This window comes from Echiichthys vipera, assembly GCF_963691815.1.
Source record: "Echiichthys vipera genome assembly, chromosome: 7".
Classification (NCBI taxonomy): Eukaryota; Metazoa; Chordata; class Actinopteri; order Perciformes; family Trachinidae; genus Echiichthys; species Echiichthys vipera.
Window position 1 is genome coordinate 32006420 of NC_139832.1, and position 12565 is coordinate 32018984.

A 12565-nucleotide genomic window follows, 5' to 3' on the forward strand; every position below is an offset into this window, starting at 1 on the left:
GTGAACCTGTAACTCTACAGACAGGAACAGTAGAGATGGATAATTAAATGAATAAGTGAACCTGTAACTCTACAGACAGGAACAGTAGAGATGGATAATTAAATGAATAAGTGAACCTGTAACTCTACAGACAGGAACAGTAGAGATGGATCATTAAATGAATAACTGTGAACCTGTAACACTACAGACAGGAACAGTAGAGATGGATCATTAAATGAATAAGTGAACCTGTAACACTACAGACAGTAACAGTAGAGATGGATAATTAAATGATTAACTGTGAACCTGTAACTCTACAGACAGGAACAGTAGAGATGGATCATTAAATGAATAAGTGAACCTGTAACTCTACAGACAGGAACAGTAGAGATGGATAATTAAATGAATAACTGTGAACCTGTAACTCTACAGACAGGAACAGTAGAGATGGATAATTAAATGAATAAGTGAACCTGTAACTCTACAGACAGGAACAGTAGAGATGGACCATTAAATGAATAAGTGAACCTGTAACTCTACAGACAGGAACAGTAGAGATGGATCATTAAATGAATAAGTGAACCTGTAACTCTACAGACAGGAACAGTAGAGATGGATCATTAAATGAATAAGTGAACCTGTAACTCTACAGACAGGAACAGTAGAGATAAAATAAGTTTGTGCTTCAGTGGCTTTAGATGGAGTAAACATTCTGTTGATAAATAAAATAATGACGAATAAAAATAAATCATGAATAAAATGTAGACGTCACAGTCGCACGGTGAACAATAACCATGGTAACCCGACACCATTCTAAAGCAGCTTGATCAGTTTCATATCCTCTACAGGTCGACTATGTTTCATTAGTAAACTTGTTCATATTAATATATTTTATTGTAGAAAGTGAGAGAATAGTCTGGAAACAACACAAACTCTTTTCCCTTTTTCCAAACTTATCCAGAACTGTAAATGACTCCAGTTAAATTCCATTCTTTTCCAGACTAGGAACCCTGTTTATTGAATAACCAGAAAACATGCCACAGTATGTTGTGATATATATTGTTATTGAAATATGATATGACCTATAACGGGATAGAAAATTCTGACTTCATTGCCCAGCCCAAATTCAAATAAACTGCAGGTTTTCACACACTCTTCCACAACAGCTTTGCTGTTTTTGGCGTACACCGCTGGTCAATACAGCAGGCAACAGCATGAGGAAAGTTACAGACTTCCCCTTAAACACAGAGCTGATGTTTGACCTGCAGACTTTGCAGGTCACTAGTCTGGTGCCAAAGGAGTACAAGAGACGAGGAGGAGAAGAAATAGAAGAGGACAGGAAGGTTTACATCAACCCAGACCTGGCCACAGCTGGCCCAGGACCTACTCTTGGGTGACTTATATGCTCTCCTCTTTTCCATACTCACACATACAGATGTGTCTGGACCCTAATGGCATGAGGCTTGCCAGAACCCTGCTCAGACCTCATGAGGAGAGATGGAAAGAGAGGGACAGAGGAATGGAAATCAGGTGGAGGGGGTAATACTGATGTACAGTAAATAGAGGGATTCTGTAGAATGGTGTACAGTAGCTGGGAGTAGCACTTACTTCAGTGTGAGGTCAGTACCTGCACACAAGCATTTGCTAATTTATGCCAGAAAAGAGCTATACACAGACAGTCAGGTCAAGGGTAACACATAGATACAATTAAGGAGACCTACCTGTAGTTCTGTCTGAAAAAAGAACTTCTGTGGACACTGGGAACAGTCGTAGATCTTGTCTTCCTGCCCGTGGACGGCAAAAATGTGCTGCTGGAGCTTGTTGGCCTGCACAAACACTGGGGAAGGAACAATACAGCACAAGTCACACAATGAATATTAGTCAATCAGCAAGTGCTTACCTCAGCTGAATTCCACAGACTAAAAACTCAAGGAAATGAGCTCAAGGGGACTTTTGGGTTTAAATTTGTCCATTAAGCAAAAAAAGATGAATCTGCATTGTTGTGAACCTGTTTGTTGCTAGAGCCAAACTCAAGGCAACATCATTTTCAACTGTATGGAGAATTTCCTGTTGTGTGCTGCATGTGTGAAAGAGAAACTCTTGACAATGTTAATATGTGAAACCAGTCAACACGGGTTAACCCTTTCAAAACCAAAATCAACCCTGCTTTAACCATGGTTAAGCCCTCGGTGTGAAAGGGGTATTAGACTATCTACTATATACTGTCCAAGTTTTCAGTACAAATGACCCCACAAACACACACATAAACACACACAAAGGAAGCAAATGAAGGTCTGGCTGTAAAGGAGGGAGTATATGGGAAAGAAGGAGAGAAAACAGGAGGAGCTTTCCTCTGATATTTATCAATAAATTATCTCTTTTATCTCTTCTGCTCCAGTGTTGTCTCACACACCTTTTCTCTTTCTTTCTCTCCCTTTGTTTCAGTAAACTTTTGGTTTTCACTGTGAGTGTGTGTGTTGAATTATTAAGCCTCCCCATAGGAGTGGTGCCCATCTTACTAATTCATAAGCCACCAAGGAATAGAGTTAAAGTTTAAAGTGTTGCTGTGTACCTGAGGGGAGGGAGGGAGGCACACAACACAAGACAAACTCAACAACTGAGGGAGGCAAAGAGAGTGATGACGTGACAGGGAGGGCAGAGAGAGAGAGAGAGAGAGAGAGAGAGAGAGAGAGAGAGAGAGAGAGAGAGAGAGAGAGAGAGAGAGAGAGAGAGAGAGAGAGAGAGAGAGAGAGAGAGAGAGAGAGAGAGAGAGAGTGAGTGTATGGGAAAAGAGAGTCAAGAGATGGGAGAGAGCGAGGGAACAAAGGTGCAGATTTGGTTTCTGGTCAGCTACACTGAACTTTTAACAGTACTGGCCTAATATGGTCATCCAGCATTTTGTTTGGGTCCTCCAGTGGATTTCAGAGACACAGGGTACTTGATATATGGCATGTTTGGAAGTAATATTGCATGAACTTCTGCACACACACAGTGTTGTCTTGTCTTCTTTAGTAGCAGCACCCTGCTGGAATATTACTCCCACAGTCGAAGATGTTAAAACAATGAATGTTCCTAATGTGATCTCACAAACCCAACACTTTTACGGTATGCATGGTCATGCAGGTGGGGGTGGGCGATATGACGGTATTAGATGGTGAAGGATCAGAACGCGTTGACGATCTGCCAAAGCAGAGACATCATGGTATCGACTGTAGGCCACTTTCTATTGCTGTTCTCTGCTCTGTCTGGTGTTTTTTCCTCAGCCAAATCACACTATTGGCTAGAACGTCTCATGCACCGCCCTAAAGATACGTAGATCCACCAATCATAGCAAACTACAGGAAGTGATGAGGATGTCTCATCCCTCATCTGCTTTGATTCAGAGAGTAGCCGGAGGTCACGGCTGAACAAAATGAAAACGAAACTACCGTATCCTAACAACACTCGGGCGTCACATCGACACTGTCTGCCCACACTTATTCACAGAATTTGTGGAACAAGCTGTAAAATACGCACCTAAAAAACAGCCTCACCCCATTTCCTGTCTGTCCTATATAATAAAAGCTTCAAAAACTGCTAAAAAAAATTATCCAAAAAAATAGAACAAAAAAACAAGGAGCAAGCGGCTTCACTTCACAGAGGTCGGCTCTGCCTAAACCTGCCACGCATGCACGCACGCACGCACGCAGGCACGCACACACGCAGGGAAACAGGAGCTTTGGGGAGCTTTTTCTTAAATTTCCATTGTATTCGGCACAAGTTGGCAAAATTGCACAAACTGATTCAAATCTGTTCAGAAAGGTTCTTTGGCCTAAATGCTCTGTTCTATATTTTCTCTTTTAGGGCTCTATTTTTACATAGGTAAGACTTTGGTTGCACTGTTCAGTAACTTGCAAAATAATTAAAAACAATTACAATTTGTGATTTTACTGTAAAAAAAATTGTGATATGAAATTTTTGCAATATCGCCCGCCCCTACATGCAGGTAAACCGGAGAGAGATTTCTATCTGAGCCACAACGTGTGATTTAAGTGCAAACCTTTATTCCAGCTGCAATATTAACCTCATTTTAACCAAAATAAGTGACAAGATTTTGAATGGTTTAGAATGGTTCCCTACATTCTGTTTCCATCTTCAGCCTGACATTGCCTGCACTCTAACTGATTTCCAAAGGGAATTTGATTTTCCTCACCAATCACAACAGAGTTCCGGTCGGAGCTGGCTAACTTCTTGTTTAGTTACTATGCTAACTTCAATGGAGATGAAATAATGCAATAATGCGGCTCGTCTAAACTTTCCAAATGTTATCGGCAGAATTGATCCAACTTTAATGGTGAAATAAGTCACTGGGCGAGAGGTTGTGACATACAAACTATTTATCCTGTTTTACAGCTGTAACAGTAGTGATCTTAGACTGTATGGTAGTGACAGAGTAGGCTACAGTAGCCTATGACATAAGCAAGAGATGAACTAACTTAACACTCGTTGACTCGGGCATTTTATCAGCCGAGAAACTGCTCTACTCTGTAAAGTGGGCAGATTGAACAGTCTTGACCCAGGAAAGTGTAGTTTGTGAATGTGTGTGCTAACTTGTGTACAGGACTCATCTCCATGTTGCCGTGTCCACTTAAAATGCAAAGCAGATAGGACACAAGTGAATGTTCTGTGCTACTGTCCTTGAAGGTGAATGTGTGTGTGTGTGTGTGTGTGTGTGTGTATGTCTCTCACCTGTGAAGCAGACGGGACACTTGAAGGTACCTCCCATGCCTTCAAAGCTGTGCTCTATCAGGTGGCAAAGCAGCTTGGCAGGTGAGTCAAACATCTGGTTACACAGCTTGCACTCGTGATTGATGCCCTCCTCTGCAAATAGGAGACAGATACGCATGTGTAGGCTGGGTTAAGCAACATTAAAACAGGAACATATGACATTTTTAGAATATGAATGACACTCATGACAGATTTCTACACATACAGAAACCGTCAGACGCCATCAAACGTGGTGTATAATAGTGATGTGTGAAAAAAACAATACAGAGAAAACAGAAAACTGGTCGACACAGATAAGAAGAAATGCACTTACGGCAATGATAGGAATGTCAATAGAAGGGATGTTAATTCACTAGTTTTCACTCTGTCACCATAATTAGTTATCATAAACTGGGGCTGCCCCCAAATAGTCGACCAAGCACTGGTCGTCTAATCACGAGCAAACTTTGCTAGAAAAACTTCACCTATCACTTGTCCACGACGAACATGACCTACCACCTTAAACATGTAAGGAACGTTAGACGAACATGACCTACCACCTTAAACATGTAAGGAACGTTAGATGAACATGACCTACAACCTTAAACATCTAAGTAACGTTAGACGAACATGACCTACCACCTTAAACATGTAAGGAACGTTAGACGAACATGACCTACCACCTTAAACATGTAAGGAACGTTAAACGAACATGACCTACCACCTTAAACATCTAAGTAACGTTAGACGAACATGACCTTCCCCCTTAAACATGTAAGGAACGTTAGATGAACATGACCTACCACCTTAAACATCTTAGTAACGTTAGACGAACATGACCTACCACCTTAAACATGTAAGGAACGTTAGACAAGTATGACCTACCACCTTAAACATGTAAGGAACGTTAAACGAACATGACCTACCACCTTAAACATCTAAGTAACGTTAGACGAACATGACCTTCCCCCTTAAACATGTAAGTAACGTTAGATGAACATGACCTACCACCTTAAACATCTAAGTAACGTTAGACGAACAAGACCTACCACCTTAAACATCTAAGTAACGTTAGATGAACATGACCTACCACCTTAAACATCTAAGTAACGTCAGACGAACATGACCTACCATCTTAAACATGTAAGTAATGTTAGACGAATATGACCTACCACCTTAAAACATGAAAGGAACGTTAGCTTAGCTACCTGCCCATGATCTGACAGTCTCTTTGCTGATTTTTCTGACACATTTAAATAATTTGCCGGTGTCATTAACAGACGGCAGACTTATAGCACACGACTGTGCGCACTTGTAAAATATTGATCATTCATTATGTTGAATTATGTTATTCAGTCGCTATACTTGAGGGTAATGGGGGATGGTCTTGTTGGACACACATAGGGCTGCCCCCAACAAAGGATTTTTGTGGTTGGTCAACTAATCACTCTAAACAAAGACCACTAGTGGACCAAAAACATCCTTGGTTGGGGGCAGCCCTATTAATAACTAATGATGGCTCTGTTTAGCAACTATTGCAGTGCAATGCAGTGATCAGTGATGTTATATTTACTCACGTCAAAATGTTTGCTTTAAAAAAAGTTTAACTTTATTTTCACCCCCTGCCCCTAATATTCTATTAGTTCAAAGATAATTAGAATAAAAAAAAAATAATGTAAGCAATGCTGCTTTACTGTGACTAAAAAGCTTTATTGAACAGAAAGCGGGGATAGTCTCGCGCTCCAAGGTTCGGCTTCAGATCAGTTAAGTTGTCATAGTCATACACTGCCTCCTCACCCCATACACTACCCCCCCCCCCCACCACACACACACACACACACACACACACACACACACACACACACACACACACACACACACACACACACACACACACACACACACACACACACACACACACACACACACACACACACACACACACACACACACACACACACACACACACACACACACACACACACACACACACACATCCCAGTGCCATATCTGCCCCAGCTGGTAATTGCCTGTCCTCCCCACCGGGGCTGTGGATGATCTACCCTTCCTATAGCCATCCTTCCTTCCCTCCCTCTGTCCTCGTTATCTGCTTTCCCCCACCGCAGTCACTCATCCATCCCTCACTTTGCCCATTCCTCCCTCCACGTCCCTGTATTGCCCCTCTTGGTCCATCACTTGCTGATTAATTTGTTTGGGCTTCAATTCAAACCCCTCGCCCCTTTTTCCAGTCTCTGTATGTCTCTTTATAACTCTAAGCTAACCTGAGCTACATCAGGCTTAAAGAAAACATTTTCTATAAACTTTTAAAAATTGGACACAGTTCCCATAATTACGCAGATGAAATTAACATGAAATCACAGTAAAGGAGAACTTTTTATATGGGCTGCTGAGATAGTGTATACAGTAGCTAAAGGATTTTACTTGCTTAGCTTAGTCATTGCATTAGAAGTCACACTACTGTACAAGCAGGGCTTCTATGGAAGTGAAGAATGAAAGAGATGAAGGAAACGGAACAATGAGAAAAATCACATTCACACAAGAGACTGTCCCTGACCCAAGCCTCCATCCTTCCTGGTTATTCTTACATGGGATAATAACACCAATGTTTATATGCAGGGCTGTAAACTAACTTTTTGGCTCAACTGCCAAGGGGGACCAGTAGATGAAAGAATTTCACCGGTAGATGAAAGAATCTACCGGTCAAGTACATTTTTTTACCGGCCAAATAATGAATTGCCTCTTTTTGTTACATATACATCTGTTTCAGTGCTTTTCATTGAGATAGCAGTATTATAGAGCAAAATATCCTTAGAAAAGAGGCCAAAGTGTTATTTAAAATACATTTGAATATTATTAATTGAATTTCAAAACATTGCAAACTGAAAACTTGAGGAAAACAAAGGAAAGTCAGCGAGTGGGTACCGCTAGTTTACAGTCCTGTTTATGTGTGCCAGTGTGTCTATTATTTTTTTTTAAGATTATTTTTCTGGCAGTTTTCAAGCCTTTTATTATATAGGACAGATAGGAAATGGGGTGAGGGAGAGAGAGGGGGAGACATGCAGGAAAGGGCCGCAGGTCAGAGTCGAACCCACAGCCGCTGCCTGGAGGACCTTCAGCCTCTTTACATGGGGCAACTGCTCTGACCACTGTGCCACCGGCCGCCCCCTTGTGTCTATTTTAAGAATGTGTGTGTGACATCACAGAACCCAATGGTGAAAGGGTAGAAAAAAAGTGGGCATGCAAACACCCCTTGACGATCAGGTCTCTTGCCTGTTGTCCTTATCACTGTACCACACAGGACCAATGCCCCAGCCCCCCACCAGAGCACTGTAGAGACATCAGACGGTGTCTTCTGCAGACCAATCTATGACCCCTTGTGGAGTTGCACACTCGCATGCACACACAGTTACACATACAAACATGCTCACACACACTGACTCACAGTGAGAAAACAGTTTGTGTCTATTTACTTTTTTCTCACTTATTTCATGTACTGCAAGTGGGTGCAAACTCTTTCTTTCTCTGTCTCACTAACTCACTCACTCACTCACTCACGCAAGCACGCACACATGCATGCACGCACAGCAAAACTTCAGCTGCAGATCTGCAGGGGATCGCAGGGTTAATAACGTCTTCAAACATACAACCATGACACCCATACTGACTAATACACACACACACAAAGATTCCTATCTCTCTTTGCCTCAAAGGCCGACACAAGGGTGCCCTAATCCCGTCTCAATAGCTGTGGGGGAGTGTGTGTGTGTGTGTGTGTGTGTGTGTGTGTGTGTGTGTGTGTGTTGGGTGAGATGGTATGCTCCATGGTCCCAGTCCCCAAACATCCCGTTCACACACACAGAAACCTCAAAGGCTGCTAGGTTGTGTGGGGCGCCAGTGTGTCCGAGACATACTGAGACAGATAGAGGTTCATTATCATTTACTAGGAGATTGAAACAGCAGGAGAGTCACATGGAGTGAGAGACACACAGAGAAAGAGGGAGACAGAGAGAGACAGAGAGAGAGATAGAGAGAGAGAGAGAGAGGGAAAGAGAGACAGACAGACAAACAGAGAGAAAGTGTGTGTGTGTGTGTGTGTGTGTGTGTGTGTGTGTGTGTGTGTGTGTGTGTGTGTGTGTGTGTGTGTGTGTGTGTGTGTGTGTGTGTGTGTGTGTGTGTGTGTGTGCGTGCGTGCGTGCGTGTGTGTGTTTGTGTATGTGGCACCTTAAAACCCCTTGCACTCATTAGGGGTAACAGTGTCTTCAAAAGTTGGCTCTCACTCTCCCACACAACCAGGATCAGAGGAGTGGTCAAACATGAGCTACCTTCACATGTCCACAGTGATGTGCCTATTACCCATAGACAATGATTTTAGACAGAGACGTCCTCACTGGTCTCATACATACTGTATGTGACAAAGTCACTGCAGGCACCCATATACTGATAATGGTCTCTCACAGACACATCTGTATTGGCATCTATGTGGTCCAATATGCGCTGATATGAAAATGAATTTGCCTGCTGTTATGCTTTGTCTCACAGAGTGCATTTGATCCACCAGCACATACACACCACGCTGGGAGGCCTATGCCGGGACAGAGAACACAGGGGAGAGAGGGATGACGGAAGATATAATGCAGAAAACCATGCTCGTTGTGATTTAGAAAGGGTGTCATTAGGTAGTTTGTCCAGCAGAGCATGGTCAGTAATTGATGATACTGAACGTACAATACTGACCTTCATTTAGTTATCTATTTTTTTTTTATTCATTCATTATTTTCTCTGCGGTCATTTCTACAACTGGTTGACAATGAAATAAATTGTATATATAATGTATAATCATTCTAAATATTCTTAAACAAAGTTATTTGTTTAGGAAAGCAGCCCTCTGAGCACCTTTACAAAGTCTTATTTGTACAATCCACGTAGAAAGGTCTATTTTCATTCACTATATCAGCCGACATGTCAGTAATTTGGGAAATTTTCCCACCCAATAAAATTGGTATCAGCATCAGTCTCAAAAATTCCATAACTGTCAGGCCCTAGTTCTAGTTGCAACTACGAAAACAAAAATCAGCAACTGCACACACATGTCACATTTATAAAGATGTGGCCATTATGACTGGCACTACTATGAAGCACTCCAGCAATGGACATCATTTCACTAACTCAAACAGGGATACTTGTGCCATAATAACAGTGAAGACTGATGCGTTTGGTCACTTTCTGTACCTCTATATACACTCTCCTTTACACTGTTCAACAGGTTCAAGGTTATTCAAGGTTACACTTCCACTGTTTTTTATTCCAGCGGTGACAGCAATGCTGGAACATTCACATGTTTTGCTGAAATAAATCTTCGATCAGCTCCTACGTTGATAGTTCATACACGAAAATTGTCTCAGTGGCTTGTTTGATGACCAAATTTGCCTAAAAAGACCCTGGGATGATTTTACATCGGAATTTCACTTTAAGTTTTTGTTGTTTCTGTCGATCATTTTGGCTTCAATAATTTCAACATTTCATCAGCACAAACAAAAAAGTAGCTTCTGTTTTGTTTTGTTCCGTTTCTTTTTCTCCCCGTGTGGGAGACTGTGCACTCATGTGTCTGGAGCACCACACACAGATGACATCAATGAAGCCATCAGCCTTACAAAAGAAACTTAAGACGCCAATTAATGGTCAATCGATGATTGGGTGAGTGAAAAAAAATGGCTACAGATGAAAAAACCCAAAACTACAGCCAGAGAAATGGAGGGAAAAAGAAAGACAGAGAGACAGGGAGAGAGAGAATTGAAGGGAAAACAGTGAGGTGCAGAGAGATAATTGGGCTGTCCAGAACAGGGGCATGGGGAGAGGCCTCCGACGCTTCTGTGTGTGTGCGTGTGTGTCCCATGAAAGACTTCTCTTTTCTGACAAATACATTGTTTTGATCAGTGTGTGTGGGGACCGCAGTCTCTGTATGCTGTCCCCCTCTGAGACCCAGTCCATGTGTGAGCGTGTGTGTGTGTGTGTGTGTGTGTGTGTGTGTGTGACCCATAGTGAGATGACAGAGTCGTAGAGCATCCTGCCGTTACGCTTTGTCTCACAGAGTGCATTTGATCCACCAGCACACACACACACAACCCTGGGAGGCCTATGCTGGGACAGAGAACACAGGGGCGAGAGGGATGAGTGGAGACAATGTGTGTGTGTGTGTGTGTGTGTGTGTGTGTGTGTGTGTGTGTGTGTGTGTGTGTGTGTGAGTGAGTGAGAGAGAGAGAGGCAGGGTGAAGGTTAGGACAACAGAAAATTAACTTGTTCTGCTTTTTAATGCACATTGGAGAAAGTCTGGGCATATTTATGACTTTACTGGGAATTGCTTTCAATTGTAGACCAGGTTTATGGGGTATCCTTGACAGGAGGATACTGACATACAAAATCTTGACTTGCTATACCTCTCTTTCTAAACTGGTAGTAATAGTTTAACTGCATTAGCACCTTGTTGATGCCTCACACATCCTCAGATCTCTACGGTCAGCACAGTTTCAACATTAATGTCACCAGTTCAGTATGTGACCAGATCTCTCCCCTTCTGTTCCTGAGTTATGAAACATTATGATGTCACAGTGAAGATGACCTGACTTTTTGGATAGAAAATATCATCACTTCATCATTTTATCCTGTTAGACATTCGTTGTCAGAATATTTGGAGGAATTCTTGAGTTATGGTAAAAAATGGATGGAAGGACAACGGGATAATGCAGGAATATTCAATTAGCGGCCCGCGAGGGAATATTTCCTGGCCCTTTGAGTAGAAGCCTCTATGAAAAAGTAATTCATGGCCACTGTCCTCTCTCGTATCCATCTTAGTGCAACTGTCTCAGCGCGTCAAATACCGGCGCGCTTGGAGACGCGCTCCACACGCTCCACACGCTCCACACGCTCCACATGCTCCCTGTAGGTGTGCAGCCACAATGCTCCCACTACGCTCTTCTTCGTGGGTTTCTGAATCCTCTTGGCAACAGCCAACCTCCGCTCTGTTTGTGCAATTATTTCAGTCTGGCCACGATTAAATTACCACATCAGTGTCTCTTTATACTTTGAAAAAGAAAGGTTGACACAGAAAACCATCAGTTCACCAGAGAACGGACAGAGAAGTTTTAGTTTAAAGGAGAAGAGCCTCAAACTTTACTTTAGTCCAATAATTGAGTGAAAACCTCTGTTTCACAGGTTTGTTCGTTTAACAAGGATTGTTTTTGACAAGCTTGTTGCACTTTGAAGCCATGAGTGATATTTACATTGATAAAATAAAATAAAAATAAAATATGCACTCCTATGTCGCTGTATTGTTTTACAATATCCATTAATGTGATGCTCAGATTTTTCCGGCCCCTCAATTTGGATCATTTTTGTCAGCCGGCCCCATTTCCACATTAATTGAATAGCCCTGCCATAATGCCTCTGGCCAGGGCTGTTGCCAGCATGGATGCATAACAATGAAACACCTGACCATGACAGAACAGCATTTAACTTCAAAGTGATCACAATTTTCAGGGTCCTGCCTGTAAATGTCAACATGAACATTTCATGTAGTGTTTTCATGTTCGCAGTGGGCAGCAAACATACACGTAATGCTTTTAAAGCAACTAATAAGAGAGGGCAGGGAGAAACAGAGAGGACAAGACCGAGAGAAATGTCTTTTAACTATGACACACATAGACACACACACATACAAACAGGTAATTGGTGGGTGACTGCAATGTATCTTTAGAATTCTCTTTCAGAGAGAAAGAGAGGAAATATTGGAGGTGTGAGTGTGTGATGGACAGAAGGCAGGAAG

At 42.2% G+C, this 12565-nt stretch overlaps 1 protein-coding gene across 1 annotated transcript in view; it reads right to left on the reverse strand.

Moving 5' to 3' along the window:
* Positions 1-12565, reverse strand: part of znf423 (zinc finger protein 423) — a 194487-nt gene that overhangs the window by 15771 nt on the left and 166151 nt on the right. Inside the window, exons 19-20 of the mRNA XM_083917541.1 lie at positions 4708-4839; positions 1701-1816 (exon numbers count right to left, since the gene is read on the reverse strand). Of these exons, the coding sequence (XP_083773667.1) occupies positions 1701-1816; positions 4708-4839 (248 nt within the window). The remainder of the gene's footprint in view (positions 1-1700; positions 1817-4707; positions 4840-12565) is intronic.